The 22,867-nt window shown below is 35.1% G+C and overlaps 1 protein-coding gene across 1 annotated transcript in view; it reads right to left on the bottom strand.

Annotated features, from left to right (window-relative positions):
• Ush2a (usherin) overlaps positions 1-22,867 on the bottom strand; it is a 748,724-nt gene that overhangs the window by 259,942 nt on the left and 465,915 nt on the right. Inside the window, exons 38-39 of the mRNA XM_026388000.2 lie at positions 7,085-7,235; positions 6,397-6,539 (exon numbers count right to left, since the gene is read on the bottom strand). Coding sequence (XP_026243785.2) covers positions 6,397-6,539; positions 7,085-7,235 — 294 coding nt within the window. The remainder of the gene's footprint in view (positions 1-6,396; positions 6,540-7,084; positions 7,236-22,867) is intronic.

The raw sequence follows: 22,867 nt of genomic DNA, 5'->3' as shown, positions 1-22,867 counted from the left end.
TTGTTGCTAATAACTAGCAGTTTTCAGGTATTTGAACTCTCCAAAAATTTAAGATATGAGGATCTTAAAACTGCTCATTAAATATCACTATGTTGCAATTAGCATTGGATCGTCCTGCAGAGTGCACTGTGAGAATTTTCAAATATTGATAGCCTAATTTTTTCAAAGATGAAGAGCAAAAATAATTTTTTAAATACCTAGTGAATGATCAACATATAGTATTGGTTAAATGAGAGAACAGATATATAGTTTCAGTATCTTGCACATATTAGTCACTTGATAAAATTGAAGCAATAATAATAAGGCGGCTATCATAAAACTATTTTTATTAATTTCTTAAACTAAACACAGGAAATTCTAGATAAAATTTGATTTCTCATTACTTTAACCTGAGTTCTTCAGCAGAAGGCTATAAGAAAAGTAGTGTGCTTTTTGTGGAAAAAACTTTGGAAAAGTAGTGTGCTTTTGGTGCCCAAAGGAAATTCAAGAGTTCAGAAGGGAAATTGAGGCAAGAGGGACAGAGTTTTTAACTAATGGAATACATCATTTCAAAAGATTTTCTATTGGTCACTTTTAGCTTGAATAAGTTCTTTTCAATCTTAGGATATAGAAATAACAATGTGAAGATAATCATAAATATTTTCTTTTATTAATTGTGTTACTTTTGATCACAGATCTTGGTATATGTAAAATAAATATGTGCATCACTGTATGAAAGGATACACATGTTGACATTAAGAGGTTAATATTTAAAGCAATTGGGAAAGATATTTGGAATGGTGAAGACCAAATAATCATATAGCACTACTGAAGCTTGTAGTTCATATTTCTTCATTAAATAAAATAAAATCTACTAATGCAAATGTGCTCCACCCTCATTTAAAAAACATTCCTATTTTCCTCTTCCATAGAACTCCCTTATCTTAAGGATGCAGGTTGAGACTTTAAATTCTAAAATACACTAATCATAAAGAGATGTTTGCCATGCAATATTAGGTTTAAAATGTAAATACTCCTAAGGGCACACATGCATGTATTAAATGATTTGGAAAATCCTACTATGGAATTATCTTGATCGATTTATCGAATTTCAGACCACATTTTTTACCTTCCTTGCTTGCTTGTCACAGGATTCAGAGTGTTATACTCTTATTACAGGTTTCCAGAATAAGAACAAGAAAAAATTGTTTTTCTTTTAGTATGATGTACTCTGCCTGCCCCATGTTCAATAGCACATGATTTGGAGTTTCTCTAATTAGAACATTCATTAATGCAGGTAAGACAGTCTATGTTGAGCAGCCTGCTTTGACCAAAGCAAAAAATGAAGAGCAATCTGGGACTTCTCCTCCTTGCACTTGCCAGCCATCCTCACCCTGCTTGGCTCATGCCCAGAGGCCTAAAACTCCCCCAGGCAGAGCATCCTGAAGGCCCTTCCCTGTGCCTGTCAGCGGACACCTCCCTTGGTGATTGCTTTATCCACCTTCTGCTGGACCAATGAATTAGTAAAATTTGAAATTTGATATTCAAGTGAGCACCAAATATACACATTTCCTTTTTTCCTCTCCTGTTTTTCTCTTCCACACAGGCTTTTCTGACACCCTGTTTTAGGAGAAATGCACTTGCTTTCATAAATGTCTCCGCTCTGTGTATTCTAACTATGGCTGCACTTAGTGTGTCCCTTGCCAGACAGCCAAGGCCTCAAGGGAAGAACACTGGTTATTCATCCCTGTGACTTTTATGTCCCTTTCTGTCCCTGGTTCACAGATAACATTTGCTTGGTTAAATTTTCATTGAATTACTTAAATCAAACTCTCTTTTTAATAAGTTCTTCAACTAACAATTTTCAGGCACCTGTCTTTAACAGACTTTACACCAGTTTAAAAAAAAATTTTTTTCCTAATTAGAACATTTGTGATGCAAAGATAGAAGAGAGAGAGCCCTGGCTGTTGAGAAATTACAATTCAGAAAGGCATATTGATGATACACAAATAAATCCAAACCAAAATTGTAGGGGAGCAATGAGAAGGGAAGGCTTCACAGAAGAGGTGACATTTGAGCTTGATGAAGGGATAGAATCTGCCATGCAGCAAAAAAAAAAAAAAAAAAGAAGCAGCTTGTTATCTCAGATCTAGATTTTGTTTAACATTGTAATGTCTTTCTGTCTTAATCTGGAAAACTATAGATTCCATTGTAAATTGCTATGAGAATCTCAAAGATAAATGAAGATTGCTGAAGGAAAAAGGAAAGCAGGACACAATTACTAGGATATTCTCACACTTTGCCCATCCTCTGTTTACAGTACAAATTATAAATGTGTGAAAATTAAAAAGGTTCCATGCAATGAGTCACCCAGGATGTTATCAGTACTTAAAAATCTGACCGGGTAGGTAATAAGACACATCTACCTATCCTGTTCTGGTCAAAACTCATATATAGCCTGGGAGCAAAATAATAAAGCCATGAAAAAATTTTCATGCAAATGCACAAAATATTCTAATCCCACAAATGACATTTAAGAATGTCTGTTCATGAGAAAAATACAATTTTAAACTATAAGTTTGGTGAATTTTAAACTATAAGTTTGGAGAAAGGACCAAATTTTTAAAAACATCTTACAACTAAATTCGGGGTTTTGTTTTCTGTTTGAGGTATGGAAGTGATTTTTAGAATGTAATTTCAATTTCAATAGCTGATCTCATTACTTGTGTTATCATAATGACCTGCTGTGGTGTCATAATGGTCTGTTGTAGTGTCATAATGACCCGCCATGATATCATAATGACCTTCTTTAGTGTCATAATGACCTCATAATGACTGGCTGTGATGTCATAATGACCTCACATGATGTCATACTGACCTGCTATAGCATCATGATGATCAGCTATGATGTCATAATTCCATGTCATGATGTTATAATGACCTGATATGATGTCATAAGGTCCTGTTGAGATTTAACAATGTCATGTTGTGATGTCATAATGACTGGCTATAGTGTCTAATAACCTCACATGATGTCATACTGACCGGCTGTGATGTCATACTGACCTGCTGTGATATAATAATGACCTTCCATGATGCATAATGACCTGTCATGATGTCATAATACCCTATGTAGTGTCACAATAACTGGCTATGGTGTCATAATGACCTCACATGATGTCATAATGACCCGATACATTTGTCATTAAAATGACTGAAATAACAACTTGATTCATTTTTCAGTCTTTTTATCTGGAAAACTTAAAATCAAATTAACTGACTCTGATTGATCTAGGGAATCTGTATTTTTACGGAAAAGTGGGTTATCTCATATTTCACCCAAAGCAGGATTTTAGTAGGTAAACTGGCATGAACACATTTAGCCTGAGATTCAAAGAAACTTGCTATCCTCTCCGAGTTTTATGTTCATATATTATATACAAAACATTTGTAAACATACGAGAGATGTAACAATACTATCATCAGGAGGGATAGAAGAACAAAATTTTCAGCTTCTAGGTAAATGTTTTCCTTTCATTAATCACATGTTCCTAAGTCTAACACGATCTAAATGCTGCTTTGCAAGCTACAGACATGACAGGTGCTTGAACTGCTATCATGTTAAAAAAAAAAAAAATCACGTGTTGTTTGTATTTATCTGGTTGCAAACAGTTGAACACTACACTGACCAAGTTAGCTGGAACAAACATCTTTTATTAACACACACTTAACAGGATTTAAAATATTCATGGGAAATGTGCATTATTATTATTTGGCATCAGCACACTAGATTTTTAAAAATGCATGGAACTGGATATTGCTGGCACACCGATGTAAATGACAAATTATTTGAAAAAAAAATCTATTAAAATTCTTCCTGGCCCTTTGTCTATGAGAGCTTCTCTGCACCCCAGCTGTGGCTTCTCTGGTTGTAGCTCAATTCTTTCCTAGGTTCCTCTTTCTGGTTTCTGTCCCACCGCAGGCTTGATGAACATCACTGTCTTGAAATATCCCACTCAAAATATTGCCACCGGTGACCTGCTGGGGCACTGGAAAGTTTTGGGGGCTACAGCTGATGGAGAGAGTTGCCTGTTGATGGTATAAAATTTAAATGTGGGCATGAGGTGACTTCTCTGTTTCATTCTGTAACATGATATGTGAAATTTCTACTTTGAAAATTGCACTTTGGTGAGCGGAAGGTTCTGGTCAGGATCAAGTCTGAAGTGCGATTCTAGCTTGGAGCTGTCAGCAGGGGTGGTTTTATAAGCAATGCTTTGTGGACTTGACAGAAAAACTGCTCGTGCCCAGTGCCAATCACTCAGTCTTTGTCAAGTCAATTGCACATCCTTTCAGAGATGGCATCCATCTCCACTGACATCCAAAATATAGAGTACACTGTCACCATGTCTCAGGGGTGAGTTTGCACTGGTAACATAACCTGCAGGGGCAAATGGCCAGCTTCTGGCTCTTTGCTAATGTGCGTGACTCCACAGTGTATGTGTAAAGCAGAGGAAAGAAGAGTCAATCCATCTGAAGGAAAGGATTTCAATAAAAATGTTGTCTGGGTCTCTTGAGTTGCTACCTGTATTGTAAATCAGTTACATACTCTTACTTAAGGAAAATGAAGGGTTAATGCTTTCACCTCAAACCCGGGCCCGAAATATCACGAAGATGACACTGACTCTGCATGAAATTTGTAACCACATAGAATCAGTAAGACTTATTTTATAAAAGGAGAGAGGAAGTAAGTTGGTTCAACAAAGGATGCTGCCTTAATTGGTCCTTTGCAATGTTTTAGGCTTTGTTTATTCACATGCCACCCTCCTTCCTGTAGATAGGAATTCCTGGCCCCATTCAGTAAGGACAGTGGGAACATCACCACTGAAGATTCTGATTGTGTCCTTTCTCTGGGGCAATACAAATTATGGTACCAGACAAAGGAAACCCTTTCTCCCATCTTCCAACTTGGCATTCTACCATTACCTCTGCAGTGGGTCCATTAATTATTTTTACTACATCTTTATGGAGTGCCATCAAGCAAGCATGTTGCTCTATCTATTTTCAGTTGTTTTCTTTTTTAAACGTTTCTTCAGAAATCTATTTTCAGTGTGAGCATTCCAGTTCATAATCTGAATATAGCTGGTGATCATTATGTTTGCCTGTCCAGAGTGGTTATAATCCTTCCCTAAAAGGTAGTATATGAATGGCTATAGGGTCTGGGGTATTGTTTATTATACTGTACTGATTGACTGACTGGTTCCTTTGAGACCAAAGACATTGCATGTAAATTAGCTAACTTGTTCCCTGGGAATAATTACAAATTGGGAGACATGGATTAAATATTATATATTACTGTTCCTGTTGTGTTTTTATGATATAAACTTTAAAGATCTGATCTGAGGAAAATTGTTCTGATTCTCTCACTTTATATCTTATCATCACTGAGATAATAGAATTAAAGGTATTATAAAATAAAACAATCTACTTAATACATATTGATATTTTTTTTCAACTCTACCATTAGATTAACATATAGTCTTTTGAAAGTCACTCAGCTTCTCATTGGATATAATGCCAGAATGGCAATTGGCCAACAGAGAAACATTTCCTAAGAAGCCTATGATTAACAGACTTGACAAGATTAACCCTAAAAACCTCATTCCTCAAAGATGGTGTCCTCATTCACTCTTTGTAGCTTGATTTAATTTCCAACTTTTCTAAAAAAAAAATGATACTTCTCTCTAAATATATATGCTTGTGTAGATGTGATCTGTGTAAAACCAAACTTTATACCATGTATTTATTTCCTGAATATGACTTAGTAAAAACATATAGATAAGAAAGACTTTTCAATGAAAATCTAGAAAATTATCTTTATTAGTTGTAAAAGGCAATCCCTCTGTACTCTTTGTAAGGCATGCAGAATCACTATTACAGATTTTGCTCCTTTATCCTAGAGGTTGTATTTTGGGGATAAAAGTACGAGGGACTTGGTTTCCAGGAATAAGTACATGGGCACTCCAAGCAGTCTCATGATGTAATGTCCATATTTCATTTTCTTCTGCCTGCCAGAATTCCTCTAAAGCAGAAAATATTTTCTCATAGAACAGAAAATGGCAACCTTTCTTTGTCAGGGCACCTAAGTGTACCCTGAAGGATAGAATGGGGCCATGTCATAATTTATCGTGAAGTACTTATTCCTGTCTGTATGCCTAACCCTCCAACCCCACAAGCCCACATTTTTCTTCCTTCTGAGAGACTGACTGCTTTTATCCTCCCTGATGCCCTGGAAAAGATTATTGTTGCTTAATGAGAAGAAAATAAAAGAGGCTCATTTCCTTGCTTTGGAAAAATTAAAGACAGTTAAGGCTTCCTAATGTAGAAGACATTTGGCTCTATGTTGCTTAGACCACTTACTGTCCTCTGCAGTCATGAGTGGAATCCAAGAACTGTGTGCACTGCCAAATCCATTGGAGGCAACCAACCGAAACTCATACTCTGTGTACGGTTGGAGATCTCTCACTTCATAGCTTAACGATGCAGAAGGACTGGAAAATAATCTATATGGGAGAGAAATGTTAATTAGGAAATTTTATTCATTCAGAGAAATAAAAAGCAAGTCATTGTAGAAATTTCCAGAGAAGTAGACATACATGAACTACTGCCATTTTGTGCCATCAAATGATATCTCTTTAGGAATAAGTGGTCATCGGCCAGAGGTTTGTAAGTTCCTGTTTACTTGAGATATAAATTTTATCAGTATTGAGGTTGATTGTCATGGGAATTTATAAAACAGGGACTCTAATTTTCCAGTCATGGTTTAGACAGCAGTTTGTCATTTTCAGATATAACCTGGCTTTATGCTCTACCTATGTTCATGAAAAGCTTAATGTAAAGAAATCTTGCTTTCAAAGCTATCTTGAAGAAAAATAGATGTTTTTGCAAAGCGCATAGTTATTTGCCAGGTTGTCTGCTTGTTTCTTCTTGGAATTTTCAAAAAATGACCTGTATTTGTGGCAAATGAGAGCTGATCTATTCTTCAAAAATTGTACATGTACATACAATAACCCAGCTGACAGGAAGATGGGCAAAGGAGAATGCTCACTCTAGAAAGCCATGGGTGGAGTAGCCAGGCCTCATCTGGAGTTGGTATCTGGGAGAGCCGGGAGCGTTGTTACGAGCTGGTGTAGACCAGACAACCTGAAGACTGGTTGGAGTGGCAGATGAAAGCCTGGGAGGCAGCACGCCATCTGGAGCTGTCGAAAAACACAGATGAATTAGAGCAGAGAAAACTGTGGAGAACATATGCTGGATGGAATCGAAATGCTCCATATACTGGAAAAACTGTTCCTCAGGATCAACAACAATGTTAAACATGGTCCATTTAATTTAACATTTTCATTCCTGAACTACTGTACTTCCTTATTGTTCATTTCAACACAATTACATTAGTATTTCAGTCTTAAAAGCCAGCCCCCAAACAGCAAGACAAATGAATATGCACACATTCCCACCTGTACTTCTGTTTATCTAATTGAAAACAGGGAGGGAATTTAGTGAAGCAAATATTAGAGGACCTTTTTAATTTAACTCTTTGTTCAACAGACCAAGTGACTGAACACTGAAGTAGTCCAGGTCTGAAGTTCGTTCCATCCACAACCCATAATCACCTTAATCACACTATCACACAGGAACATCATGGGCTCTTTTATTCTTTCTGAGGAAGAGAAGCTTGCTAAAATTGTACTTTTCTGTAATTAAACATGTAGCATATTTAATTCTTAATTAATTAATCAAGTCTCTTGGCTTAATTCTCACCCATGAGACTATGAACTAAAATATTTTTTTCCATATGTATCTTAGGAAGTTATCCCTTTTCACAGTGCCCTTGCTCTTAAATATGTCATAAGTCAGAGCATGCATGTTACATTTTCAAGCATTGGTAAATCTGTTCTAAATTCAGTGTACCTGTTTGATATAATCTATCAGAGATTGGTTCTAGAAGGCTTAATAAGAATGAGTGAATCTACAGCTTATTTTTTTAAATTTGTTATATATGACAGCAGAATGCATTAAAATTATATTACACATATACAGCACAATTTTTCATATCTCTGGTTGTATGCAAAGTAGAGTTACACCATTCATGTCTTCATACATGTACTTGGAGTAATGATATCCATTTCATTCTACCATCTTTCCTATCCACTCTTTCCCTCCCTCCCCTTTACCCTATCTAGAGTCCATCTAATCCTCCCATGCCCCACCCCACCAACTAAATTGTGAATCAGCATGCTTATATCAGAGAAAATATTTGGCATTTTTTTTTTGATTGTTTAACGTCACTTATCATTATGTTCTCCAACTGCATCCATTTACCTGCAAATGCCATGATTTTATTCTCTTTTAAGGCTGAATAATATTCCATTGTGTATATATACACATTTTCTCTATCCATTCGTCCACTGAAGGGCATTTAGTTTGGTTCCATAGTTTAGCTATTGTGAATTGTGCTGCTATAAACATTGGTGTGACTATGTCCCTATATTATGCTGTGTTTAAGTCCTTTGGATATAGACCGAAGAGAGGGATGGCTGGGTTAAATGGTGGTTCTATTCCCAGTTTCCCAAGGATTCTGTGTATTTCTTTCCATATTGGCTGCACCGATTTGCAGTCCCACCAGCAATGTATGAGTGTGCCTTTTCCCCCACATCCTCACCAACACTTATTGTTGTTTGTATGCTTAATAGCTGCTATTCTGACTGGAGTGAGATGATATCTTAGAGTAGTTTTAATTTGCATTTCTCCAATTGCTAGAGATGTTGAACATTTTTTCATATATTTGTTGATTGTATATTTTCTTCTAAGTAGTGTCTGTTCAGTTCCTTTGTGCATTTATTGATTGGGTTATTTGTTGTTGTTTTTTTGGTGTTAAGATTTTTGAGTTCTTTATATATCCTAGATTAGTGCTGTATCTGATGTGCGTGTGGTATAAATTTGTTTCCAAATTGTAGACTCTCTATTAACCCCATTGATTGTTTCTTTTGCTGAGAAACTTTTTAGTTTGAATCCACCCCATTTATTGATTCTTGATATTAATTCTTGTGCTATAGGAGTCTTATAATAGACACAGTGTTTCTGGTTTAACTCATAGGTCCTTGATCCACTTTGAGTTGAGTTTTTGTGCATGGTGAGATATAGGGGTTTGATTTCAATTTTTTTTTTTTTTTTTTTTGCATAAGGATTTCTAGTTTTCCCAGCACCATTTGTTGAAGAGGCTATGTTTTCTCCAATGTACGTTTTTGGTGCCTTTGTCTAATGTAAGATAACTGTAATTCTGTATTGAAAAAAAATTTTTTGACAAGATTTTTCCAACAAGTATAACTTGAATGCACATATCACATCAATGTTTGTTCCAAACCTAGTTGAAACTTAAAAACAAATTAAACAAAGCTCTATGGCTTTAGGAAAATCATCTAATGACCCTGAGCCTATGCTTTCTGATCTTTAAAATAAGGATTCTTTTGAAGAATTGTTGTGAGGATGAGATCATGTACATAAAGCACCTTATTTTGGGCTCTGAGAATTAGTAGTTGTCAATTATTATTATTATTACTATTATTTTATTACTACCATTATGACATTGGACTGATTTAACCTTTCCTTAGCACAACTCAATTATTATGATCATGTAAATATTTAGGAATATTCTGATTATTCTAATATAATTTCCTATGAACACTGGTGAAGGAGAAGTGATCAAACAATGAAAATGAATGAAATTATCAGGATCCATTTTCAACTTTATTTTGCATGTATTGTGCTATAGTGTATGGGTTTTATGTGCTCAATGACTCAGGAGAACCTGCCTATGAACCATGAGGCCAATGAATGACCAGTGATGAGAATGGGAGAATTAGATGACATGTCTCATCAATCTTCTGTAAAGGTTTTGGGTTCATCAATAATGCACTCAATTGTTCAATATGCATTCATGGAGACTCCACTTTGTGCAAAGCAGTGTCCTTCATAAGGAAGGAAAACAGCACCGAGTAACACAGATACCACTCCTGCCCCTGTGGAGCTTATATTATAAGTGAAGTGAGCAAGTAACAAACAAAAAGATATGTAAAAGGATGCCAGGTGGTGGTGAGTAATCTGGAGAAAAATAAAGCAGGAAAGGAAAGAAAAAATGAAGAGGAGTTTGCATTTTAGTTATGAGACACCAATTTGGATTGCGTAGAAAGATTTTAGGAAGGATATGTAATGAGATGATATTTGGACAGAGACCTCAATTCCATAAGAGAGGAGGCCATGAGACCATCTGGAGGAAAAGCCAGATAGTCAGAGACAGGAAATGTGGAGGCAGCATGGAGAGGAGGCGCTCTGATTGTGTTCATGAAAGAGCAGAAAGGCCAGAGTGGCTGAAACACACTGAGGAGGGAGAGAGGGGAAGTGGATAGAGGTTAAGGGACAGGCAGGGTATTACAAAGAAAGGGATGGTCAAGTGCATCCAAGCATGCTGAGTTTGAGGAAGAAGGCCAAGAGCTGCAGAGCATATGCCTGTAATCCCAGTGGCTCAGGAGGCTGAGGCAGGAGGATCACAAGTTCAAAAACAGCCTCAGCAATTTAGCGAGGTCCTAAGCAAGTAAGCAAGACCCTCTTTCCAAATAAAACATAAAAAGGGGGCTGTGGATGTGGCTTAGAGGATAAGGACTCCTGGGTTCAATCCCTGGTTATCCTCCCCTGCAAAAGGGTTAAACTTTGCATTGTTTAAGTGACAGTGTTTGTTGACCTCACCAAGAACAGAAGCCATAGAGGTGGGCTTGGAATTCTGATTGAAGAAGGCTAAGAAGAGAATGATGGGGAAAATGAGTAGATTTAGTAAGCTTAGACAACTTGTTACAGGGAGTTAGCTTTAAAGAGGAGTCGAAAATGGGAGAGCAACTAAAGAAGTTCACAGCATCAAACAAAGGTTTTGAGGTATGGCAACATGTGCATTCTTATTGAAAAGGTTGAATAGGAGACATGGGGAAATGGTATGTGGGAGAATAAACAATAATTGCCACAGCAAAGGGCTTGTATAGAGACAGGCAGACAAAACAGGGCACATGTGAACTGAATGGACAGCCAGAGCTTCTAGCTGTTGAATAGAGCAGGGTCGGTAGTCCCCATTGTGCAGAAATGAATGCAGAGGGTGAGATGCAGGGAAGTGGGTAGAATCAGTGATGAGAAAATAGCAAAGATCTCTTACCATGTCTCAGTGAGCAAAATAAAAACAAAGGCAACAGCCCAGGGCCAAAGTGTAAGGGTGAGTTAGTTACTTGAAGAGAGAGAAAGTGGGATAAAATAGTTATCAGTCAAGTTTGGCCTGACTAGGAGCCACAATAAGACTGCCACCCAGGGCCAGCTGTCCCATAGCTTAGGTCTAAACCTTCAGTGTGAAGAACATTCATTGCTAAAGACTTTGCAATTAATACTTTATCTATGAACACACATAGTTTAAACAATGCTGACTTCTTTGGTAGAGATGCTTCAATTGATTTTTCATATACGATACATGTACACATGTAAAATGAGCACTGTGAAAACATGGGCAAAAAATAAGGTTCACACTTTATATAATGTGTGACATATAAAACCAAGTCCCTCATTTGAATACTGATTTGTCTCATTTTTCTACACCAAAGAGTGCAATGTCATTGACAATCTAAACTCTGAATATTAGTTCTAAGTCATCAGCATGAAAAAGATAATCAGTTTTTAATATGCACCCCAAATCCCTTCATGTATTTAAAACTGCATTATCATACTATTGAGAAAGAGAGGATGCCCCAAACTAGGCTCCCTAAGAATATGTAAGTATCATGTAGTTTCTTCTGAGTGATAACAAAACAAAATAGCATACTTTGATTATATAAAACTGCAAAGTATTTCCAAACAAGTGGTCATCTTGAATTAGTTTTACGTAAGTACTTATTCCCTATGCTCCTAGTGATGATGAATTGTGGACACCTTTCTTTCCCCTCTGTTTAACCCCTTTTATCCTAGATCTGCTCCTTAGAGGCTCCTTAGCGCTGAAGCAATAACTGGGAGCCAGCCATAATTCCACCCCTGGTTTTGTAACAGAAGAGCCTGTATCCATCAGCTTGATATATTGTCTCCAAGATGCCATGTTGCTCAAAAAGCTTCTCTCAAGTTTAATATGACCCTCACGGGGCAAACACTCCACAGACAACCTCCCTGAATCAACACATCTTGTCCAGTAAATACTAATTCTACATGGCAACTGGATAAAACAGCTATTCCAATCTATAAATTCTTGAGAAGAGAGTTTTTAATACAATTTCAAATTCAGCTTTCTCTTGAAGGAAAAATTAATAGAAAACGTTAAGCAATAAATAAATCACACATTGAACTATTTCTAGTTGGTGTAATTTTGAATATATGATTTTATCAAACCTTTCAATGATGCACATTTGTGGACTTTATCTTTTTAAAAAAAATACTCCAAAACAAACAGAAATGATTTACAATTCAGGATCCAGCCCTTTGCACACACAGATTTACAGAACTCTTGGGGTGGGTTCTAGAGGGCAAAAATAGAGACTTTTCCCCACATAGCAGGTGACTATTAAGGATGGAGGAATGAGAGGAATAAAGTCTTAGTGAGAATATGAATTCACAGCACATCCCCCATGCACCAATTTTTCTGAGGACACTCCCAACCTGTTACTATTGCTGGGTATTTTTTAAATTTTTTTTTAGTTGTTGATGGACCTTTATTTAATGAACTTATCATCAATATGCAGTGCTGAGAATTAAACCCCATGCCTTACACATGCTAGGCAAGTGTTCTACCACTGAGTCACAACCCCAACCCCATTGGTGTGTATTCTTTTTATATATATATATATATATATATATATATATATATATATATATATATGCATGCATTGCAAAATAGTGAAATAAAATGCTGCAATAAAGGACAAAATAACCTATATTAATTTGTATTAAATTCGATTTTGTAATAGAAGATACTGAATGCCACTGTGTACCAGGTCCTTGCTTGAAGCCGCCAAGGGCTACTACTCAATAATTATTAACACAAAACTATATGCATAGAATTAAAAGAGGCATGAATGCTTTGGGGAATTGGAAGTTGGTGTTTTGGGGAATTGGAAGTTAGAAACTTCTAGGGGTGCATCTGTCCTCGCCTTTCAGAGGATCATAGCTTGTACAGGTGCTGCCATGGGACCCTTTCAGATGGTTCATTCAGATTAATCATAGCCTCAGCCTCATTCCAGTGCCTCAGGCTTCTCCAGCTCTTCCTGTGCTCATTCCATTCACATGTTAAGCTTCTTGCTGGGTTCACTTGAATTCTGACTCTACCCCATATTATGCCCTCATTGCAGAGATTAGATCTTTCAGCATCCTTGTGTGGGTTTCTCTGTTAACAAAAGAGAAACCATGAACTTTTATCTCTATGCATTCTTGCTGCATCGCTGAGTGACCTGGCACACATTCAAAAGCCTTGGATCACACATTTCCCCATCATTTTCTGAGATAGCTACATCTGAGCAAGGACTTTAAATTCTAGTTTCCAGAATGCAAAATTAAAGTTCAGACACATATACGGACTCATTGAGTCATGAACAAATTGAAAACAGAAGGCAAGACTTGATTTCCAGTCACTAAACCATATGTCATTTAAAAAGATATTAATTATGAGGAATATGCAGATGTGCTAACAAATGGACAGTCAACCTTGAGCCCAAGGATGTGCAAACAGAGCAGCGTAAAATGATAACAAGTAGGTTAGAGCAGGTTTCATGGTCATAAAATTGCCTCTCCCAAGAACTAACTTTTTGAATGCATACTATGCGCCAAGTTCTTTAACATAATTATTTCTAAATACACAGAATTAGACTCCAAAATCGTAGCAGTATCTCTGTGTAGTATAGATAGACACTGAAGCTCTGAGAAGTTAAATATTTTATCTCAAATCACAAAACTGGTTAATGGCAGAGGGAGGATTCAGAGTAGGACAGAATAGTTCAAAGACAGTGATCTTAATTCTACCACCATGAGGCAGCCTGTTCTAGAAAGTGGTTTATAACATAGAAGATTAAACATATTAAATAAAAATAAAACAAACCACTTACAAAATTCAACAGATAAGCTTCAATGAAGTTTGGATATACTTTCTGCCCAACTCATATTCTTAAACAGTATTCTCCTGGTTTAATTTATTGATTTATCTATTATCACAGAGAGAAACTGTCTCCTTATCATTCATAAGGAATCTCACATACTGCTACCAGTGTGAATTTGCCAGTTCTCAGGATCTAGTCGAACGAAGGACACAGAAATTTGCTATGGGACAATATCATATTAAGGCAGAAATACTACTTTGGAATACAATCATTTTATCCTTTTCCTCAGTGTCCCTTTGTCACATATGTGAAAATCAAAGTTAGAAAAGCCTAGGCAACATCTCTGAAACCAAAGAATAATAAATTTCAACCTCTGGTTTCACACATCTTTTGTGTTTTCAAGACATTTTATATCTCCACACCAACCTGAATCCTTTTTCTTTTATTTTTTTGGTATTGTTTGTTTGTTTGTTGGTAACAGGGATTGAATCTTGGAACACATAACCACTGAGCCACATCCCAACCCTTGATTTTGAGACAGGTTTTCCCCTAAGTGGCTCAGGGTATTGCTAAGTTGCTGAGGCTGACCTTGAACTTGTGATCTTCCTGCCTCCACCTCTCTGAGTCACTGGGATTATAGGAATGTGTCAGCATGCCTGGCACCAACCTGAATCTGAAATTTAAGTCCAACCATAGCTTTCTCCCAACAGGTGGGAAAGAAATGGTAATAAAAACTCCATGGGTACAGAGATTATGCTTTTTCATTGTTTTTGTAAAAAGTGCTAAACATCCTCAAATGCTAAAATTTTGCTCCTCAGGTTTAAACAAAACCATCTTTTTCAAAATATGTATTTTTCTAATACAAATACATGTTATGGTAGAAAATTTGAAAATTAAGTGAAAAAAATAGTTAACATGATTATACTATGAGAGAGAGTTCTTATAGAAGAACTTTGTTGTCTTTTTCTATGTAAATATGGTATACATATTTTTAAAAAAAACAAAAGTGATTACTTACATATTTTTTCAGTAAACTTTTTATTTTTGCTTTTTAAACATAGGTCAAAAATTCCCTGTGCCATTAAATATTTTCAATAATTTCTCAAAATTATCAGCAGGTAATATTTTTATAGATGTAGAAAATTCCCTTAAAAAGATGATGTTGATGGATATAGAATGACATTGTTTTCAGTATTATAAACAATACAGAATAGACTAATAAATGTGTCTTTATTTTCAGTGTTTAAACCAAACATTTTCAATAATTTCTCAAAATTATCAGCCCATAATATTTTTATAGATATGGAAAATTCTCTTAAAAAGATGATGTTGATGGATATAGAATGACATTGTTTTCAGTATTATAAACAATACAGAATAGACTAATAAATTCATCTTTAGGCATGCTTTTCAGAATTGTTGAGTGAATAGGCATGGATATTGTTATCACTTCAGATACTAGTGGACAAATTATTTTGCAGAGAATTGAATTGATTTATATGCCTATTACCAAGATATGAGCCATCTATTTCCCAGTATCCATATCAAAATGAATATTTTATATATGTATGTATGTATGTGTGCCTATATACATATAATATATGATAATAAAACTATGCCTTTAGATATTTTATTATGTAATTTCATGACATAAATATATATTACCTATAATCTATATAAAGTATATATACAACATAATTTTTAAGTTAGCAAATATTTAAAAGTACCTGGTCTATTCTTGTGATCTGGGAATATTGTAATAAACACAGAAAACAGTTTCATGAAGGATAGCAAGATGATAGACAATGAAAAAGAAGAAAAATTATAGACAGGTCATTGGTCTCCAGATGCTTATGGGCAGGAGGGATGGATAGGTGGAGCACACAGGATTTCAGTGAAAGTTCAATGTCTGAGTCCCAGAAGGAGAGGGAGAAAAATCCTCAATACATCTTATATTTTAAAACATAATTCCACAAATAATGTTTTAAACACTGAAACTAAACCACAAGGTGACAAAGAAAGGATCAGAGAACTATATCACAAAACCTACATTAAGTTTAGCTACTGTCAAGTAGCAGGCATTTTTCCCCCCTGAGATTCTTGGGGACTAAAGCAAAACAACAAATAGAAATATGATGAGTTACCCATCCAGCACATGTTAAAAGTTTTCTTTAGTTTCCCCATGAAGTTTCCATTTTATTAGCATGAAATGGATCTAAATGGAATCTCAATATTTAATAATTTACAGTTGTGTAAAATATGGCAATGACAGCCATTTTTTTATTTCTAAAAATACCCCCACTTATTCTCTGGTCATAAATGGTATAGAGACACATCATTGAAGCAATCATACGTGTACCTAGGACAATGATATCCATCCAATTCCACCAACTTTTCTATCCTCATAACCCCTCTCCACCCTTCCCTTTGCCCAATCCAAAGTCCTTCCATTCTTCCCATACCCTCCTGCCCCTATTGTAGATCAGCATCCACTAATCAGAGAAAAAGTTCAGTCTTTAGGTTTGGGGGATTGACTTACTTAGCATAATATTCTCTTACTCCATCCATTTACCTGCAAATGCCATAATTTTATTCTTTTTTAATGCTGAATAATATAAATGTTGCACTCCATTTAGGTATGATGAGTTGAAATGCATTCTGCTGTCATGCACAACTAAGTAGAACAAATAAAAACTTAAGAAGCAAAAAAGAAGAAGGCTAGACAAAAATGTCTTAATATTTGGTTTTGGAAAGTCTTTTCTAGTGTGTTTGTGAAAGATCATATGCTAATACAACTACAATAAAAATCCAAGCTGATACAAAAAAAAAAAACACTTATAATTGTCTTACCAAATAAGGAAAACACAACTTTACACTAAAGCTGACTCAACCCTAAATACATTGACATAGTTGTCTTACTTCATCATTTATAAACACATATAAGGCTATCATCCTAGTTTATTAGCAACTACCTTCCCAGCCCAGACCTCATCCCTGCTGCCTGCCCCCTACTGCAAAATAAGTAAAAATCTGACACATTCCCATGAGCCATCCCAACATTTCCTGGTGATTCATGAGTATCCACAAAAAACATGCTATAAATGTAATTATGAAAGAGAAGATCAAGATGGCCATGCCTTCAGTCCTATAAGGGAATGTACTGTATCTGCTCCAGAGACTTTTCTGGCCCAGAAAAGGTAACTAGTAAAGTCTCATCAAATCTGTTTTAGATAAATAAATGTAGATTGAAGTCCAAAGTTTTTGTAGAGTTTAAATTTTTTTTATGTTAAAGTTATTAAGTAAATCAATCACTTTAATAGCTTTGGTTAACTGCCCCTGGAGAAATGCTTACATCTTGACATTCATTGATAAAAATAAACACACTCAAGGGGCTGAGGCTGTAGCTTAGTGGTTGAGTGTTTGCCATGCATGCATGAGGCACTGGGTTTGATCCTCAGGACCACATAAAACAAACAAACAAACAAATAAACAAAGATTGTGTCCACCAACAACTAAAAAGAAATTTGAAGGAAAAAAAAAAGAAACACTAAAATACAAAACTTAATTCTAAGCAGTTATTATAGGGCATATAATGCCAGGAACCTGAATGTTTTATATATATCCTCACATTTGATCCTCATGAAGGTTCTATGTATGAAGTATGCTAAGACAAGAAAATGAAAGCTTGATAAGATGAAGTATTGTGGGCACACAGCTAATAAGTAGTTGGGCTGACATCTGGATTCAATTGTCTCCAAAACTCATGTTCCTAACTTCTACTTATGGAAGTTCAAATGACCTGACCCAACCAGAACACTGACTCCTCTCACAGGTACAGAGGTGGCTGGCTTCCTTTCCCTACTTGTTCCACATCTTCCCTCCCTGGATCCTAAAGATTCAGCTTGGAGTGTAGATACTGCTCTGCCAGCGGAGAGATCTTATAGCTAGGAGATTTGAAAGGATGCAATAAATTTTTGAAAAAAAAAATTATTGTATCATTTAAATCTTGAGAAGGTTTTTGTAGTGGATGTTTGAAGAAATTGTCTTTGTCTCTTGTCTCAATCTTCATCTCTTCCTGTTTTGTGGTTTTTATCTCTTTCTTGGCCAAGGCACCTTTGACTCTGAGAGCTTCCCAAGAAGGGGCTCCAGTAAAAACACAGAAACAAGATACATAACAAGGACTATGGATTTCATGGACCCGCAATAAAGAAATGATATATTCTCAAGATAGTCATCAGTATAGCTAGAAGAGTATTTAAGACAAAAGCAGAATCTGGAAAGAAAGTATGTGAATAAAATAAAAATTAAAAAATTCATCATTTACTTTCTATCTCAAAAATTACAAAAAATTAAAAAATTTTTAAAAATCCATCATTTACTTTTTATCTCAGTGACAAAATATTTTAGGGCACATTATTGAATAAAAAATGATGTTTTTGTCTTTGATCTTTCACTGACTTCTTTGGGTCTATCTTTCCAAGGGAAACTCAAAACTTCACCAACATTCCAATGGCATGATAACATATCCATCTAAATTGGTGCAAATATTTGTCAAAACTAATACGAAACCCAATGGGCTGTTCCCACCTGGCTGAAGTAATTATTCTTCCCTGAAATGAAAAATGGCCCATGTGTTCTCTATGAATGCTTTAATTAGAGTGGAAAAGAAGTAAGGATATCCCCTGTTACAGTATATAATAGGAGTAATATAGAAAGAGGGGGCAGAGGTGGGTCAAGGCCACCAGAATAAAAAGACACCACTGAATACTAATTGCTATTGACCATTTTGAGAAATAAAATAATTCCACTTCATATTAGCATCCACGGGACAACACACCTCCACCTCCACCTCTCTTTGTGATTTAAGATTAGAGAGTTACTTTAAATTACTTGGCAAGACAATTTCATTGAATTTGTTAGCCAGGAAACATCAGACAGACGGAAGTCATCCTCTGTTAATTCTGAAATACCCTACAGCTGTGAATGATGTAGTTCTTTGTGCTCAGAGAAAAATAGGGATCTTAAATTTCATTAGATACATTATTTGTTCAACTAGAATGTGGAACTGTCACTTTGTCAAACTAATTAGAGGCCTTGAGGTCATAATGCCCAGAAGAATTTTCTTTCTTTCTTTCTTTTGAATGTTAAACCACCAACCAAATTTTTTTTTCTTTTTTCCTTACCAAGATTTCCTAGATTTAGACATTTTTTTTGCTTGTGACATTTGAATTCCTCTTAGTATTCTTAAGGATGTATCTTAGATTCCTATTTATTCTGATATTATCATTTTCATTCAGTTAGTTTACAGACAGCATAGATTAAATTGTTTTTCCTTGAGTATCTGGTTAATTAGATATCCTTTGTTTAGAGTATATCTTTAATTTGGCAAAATAATTTAAAATATGTACAACAAAAATAATATTTAATTAAGTCTATCCTATACTTAGTTCATATAGTTTGTTCATTTCATTTAAAATAATTCTCTGAAGAATTTAGCCTTTGTGAAATTTAAAAGATATGCTTAGCAAGGTTAATAAATAATTTTCACAATGAGTAAATTCAAGCTAGTGTCAAAAGTAGCTCTCTTTAGAAGGAATATATTAAAGTTTCCCTTGTTGAATGTATCTAACAGGAACAAGAGCAAATAAATAAATGACTCAGGTAAGCAAAGAAAATAAAATATTGTATTTTAGAGTTAGACTAGGAATTAAAAAACCATTGAACAAAAATTTTGGTCATTTAAAGATTGAAGAATCAGAAGGGATTGATTATTAAAACCATCTAAACTATGGGCTTGTACCTACTATTCAAATTGATTAATTAATTATTCAAGTAATGCATAGCTCTAGGCTTAAATTTATCATATATAGGTCAGATGCTATGACTTGAATGTCTCTGTCCCCTCCCCCCCACAAAATACATATGTTGACATTGTTGTGGCCCACGTGATATTAGGAGGTGGGATCTTTGGAAGCTGACTAGGTCAAGGGGACAGATCACCCTCATGAAAAGATTTAGGCCCTTCTGAATAATATTCTGGAGAGCTCTCCAGCTTTTTCTACTATTAAGGTTAAAATTAGTAGATGGCTATCTACAAGGAGGAAGCTATAAGCAGACACCAAATCTGCTTGTACCTTCATTGTGGACTACTCAGAATCCAGAACAGTAAGAAATGAATTTGTTGTTTAGTAGCCATCTAGTCAGTAATGTTTTGTTCCAGACACCCTAATAGACCAAGACAATCTCCCTTATCTCAGTAGATCATTAACTTCAACTTCTTTATTAGGGAGAGCAAAACAGTAGTCATCAAAAGAATTAAAAATGATGAAAGAATTCTAAGAACTGATTCCACTTCATAAGTAGAGTTAGAATAAAAATTTGAGAAACAAAAAGTGATGCTCATTTGACTACAATGATGATCAATAATTATATGATTAGGTCCATGTGGAGAAAATTTATAATTAGGAAATCACTGGTAGTTTTGTTCTTTTTCTAGTAATTTAGCCACACAATTGTTACCCAGTATAACACCAATATCAGAACATACATAAGATTTAATATCAAGGAATTTTATCATTTTAGGATTTAAGCACCTGGGGGTATTTGGAAGTCTAAAATAAATGTGTTCCTATAATGCCCTTCTTTAATTTGTATACAGCACAGATTAGAATACCCATTTTTGGAAGAATAGCATGGTAATCAAAACAGACTTTTCTGGAAGAAGAAAGAACTCTCTAAGAATTTCTAATTGGTAATTGGAAAATAAGATTATTAGGTATATTGCATGGACAGATTGTGGTCCTGTTTAATTGTAGTGCTTCCTAGACTTCAGGAAAAATTGGGTTAATTTCCTACTGCCCAATCTTCCCCATCATGGAAGAAGAATTAAACTATGCTGTGTAATATGCAGTTATTATGTGTGTGTATCATGCTGTATGCATTACAAAACATCACATTTGCTCTTCTTGGTGTCAATCTCACAAGGTAATTCTTATCACTTACTCCCATTTCAGAGATGAAAAAAATCTGAGGCAAAATATGATTATAGGAACTTGCTACAGTCACATAAAAAAGAGGAGGAGAAATTAATATTTGAAACAGATCTAGCTGGTTTTATAATCCATGCCCTTAATCAGTGGAATTATTTACTTATGTGTGAGTGTACATATGTCAGTGGTCTTACTGATAAACAGAAGAGGGATAAAATGTGATCCTTTCATGTATATCATTTATCCTCAAAGCTATTTTTCTTCCTCTCAATAACCTCTAACTTCTTATTTTGCAAGGAAATAAGAAATTTACAATTTGTTTTTTCCTAATAAGTAAGCATGGACAAACAGCTAAGATTATCAAGAATGTTTCACTGAGTGTAAGACATTTAGGTTCAATTGTTTCTGAGGAAATGTCTCAAATATGTCTAAATCTTACAGATTTTTCAAGTAGTCTGCATCCATTCTACAGAAAGACTGTATTCTGCCATGTCCCTGTCAGACACAGTAACAGAAATTACTGTATGTTTTATTAAAAACCTATTTTTTTGTGTGTGTCTCTTGCTCTCTTTTTATCTAAAACCCTAATTTAGTTGTTGTTCCCTTAGGTACAAAGTACACAGTTCATAATTCATTTGATATAAAATGTCACTTTAGATTCTTGCCCTTCTTTGATAAATGAGAAAAAACATGTACATTTCAATTTCCTCAATGCCAGAACTACCAGGAACAACCCCCTGTTGTGCCTCTCAAAGACCTTTGTGTTAAATTAAACATCAAGATTCAGAAACTGTGGGGAGGGATATTTCTAAGACAGAGAGAACAAATACATGAGACAGAGGGAGACAGCTAATGCTTTTCCTACCAGTCAAGTGATATCTCCCAAAGAGTATCTTTGATCCTCAAATTAGTCCTCACTTATAATTTAGTATACCACAACCAATCTGCTGCTTCCTTACATTTAGTTTTAAGAGGCAGTTGTTGGAATAATCAAGGAAAATACAAAGTTAGATGTTTATGAGTTCATTTAATCTTCAACTTAATAATGATAGCTTATGTAAAACGTTTATTTAATATGTATCATGCTTTATATGCTTTAAACAAATAATTGAGTACCTACTTAAGCACCAGCTGATCTGCTCTGTGCACACATTCTTTATCCTTTTGCTTAAATCCATCCAGGAAGGTTCTGTGATTATGAAACCCTTTGTCAAATGAACAAATTAAGGCTTAGAGAGGACAGAACTTTCCAAGGTTAAATAATGAGTACATAAAAATTCTGGGGGCAATAGATTGTATATTAGTTGAATTCCATAGTTTGACAGACACTGTGGTCAATTTGTTTAATCAATGCACATATTAAGAAATTTTCTTACTTGATTTATAATAGAGTCAACTATGTGAACAAGATTCAAGCCTTTGTCTGTGGTCATACCACAATTTCAGATTTTGATAAAGAAGGTATTTCTCCTAATTGTCTAAAGGACAGATAGTCATTCCCATGACGGTTCTGGAAAATGATTTCTCCACATATTCACACTGTTCACAGGGGCTGGATTCTAGAATATTCTACCTGCAAATGAGTGTCCTGTAGTGTTTTTAATCTGTTCATGGAAAGTTGATTTAGTATAATAATAAATATTTTTTCACTTCTGTATACTTTCCTTCATTTTTACAAATATAAACTTTTCCCTCTCTCTTAATGAAGTTTTTGACTTTTTCAAATTTAACACTATTAGA

The sequence above is a fragment of the Urocitellus parryii genome, chromosome 9 (assembly GCF_045843805.1).
Source record: "Urocitellus parryii isolate mUroPar1 chromosome 9, mUroPar1.hap1, whole genome shotgun sequence".
NCBI classification, from domain to species: Eukaryota; Metazoa; Chordata; class Mammalia; order Rodentia; family Sciuridae; genus Urocitellus; species Urocitellus parryii.
The sequence above is the reverse complement of the archived record's forward strand: the minus strand, read 5'-3'. Positions and strand labels throughout refer to the sequence as shown.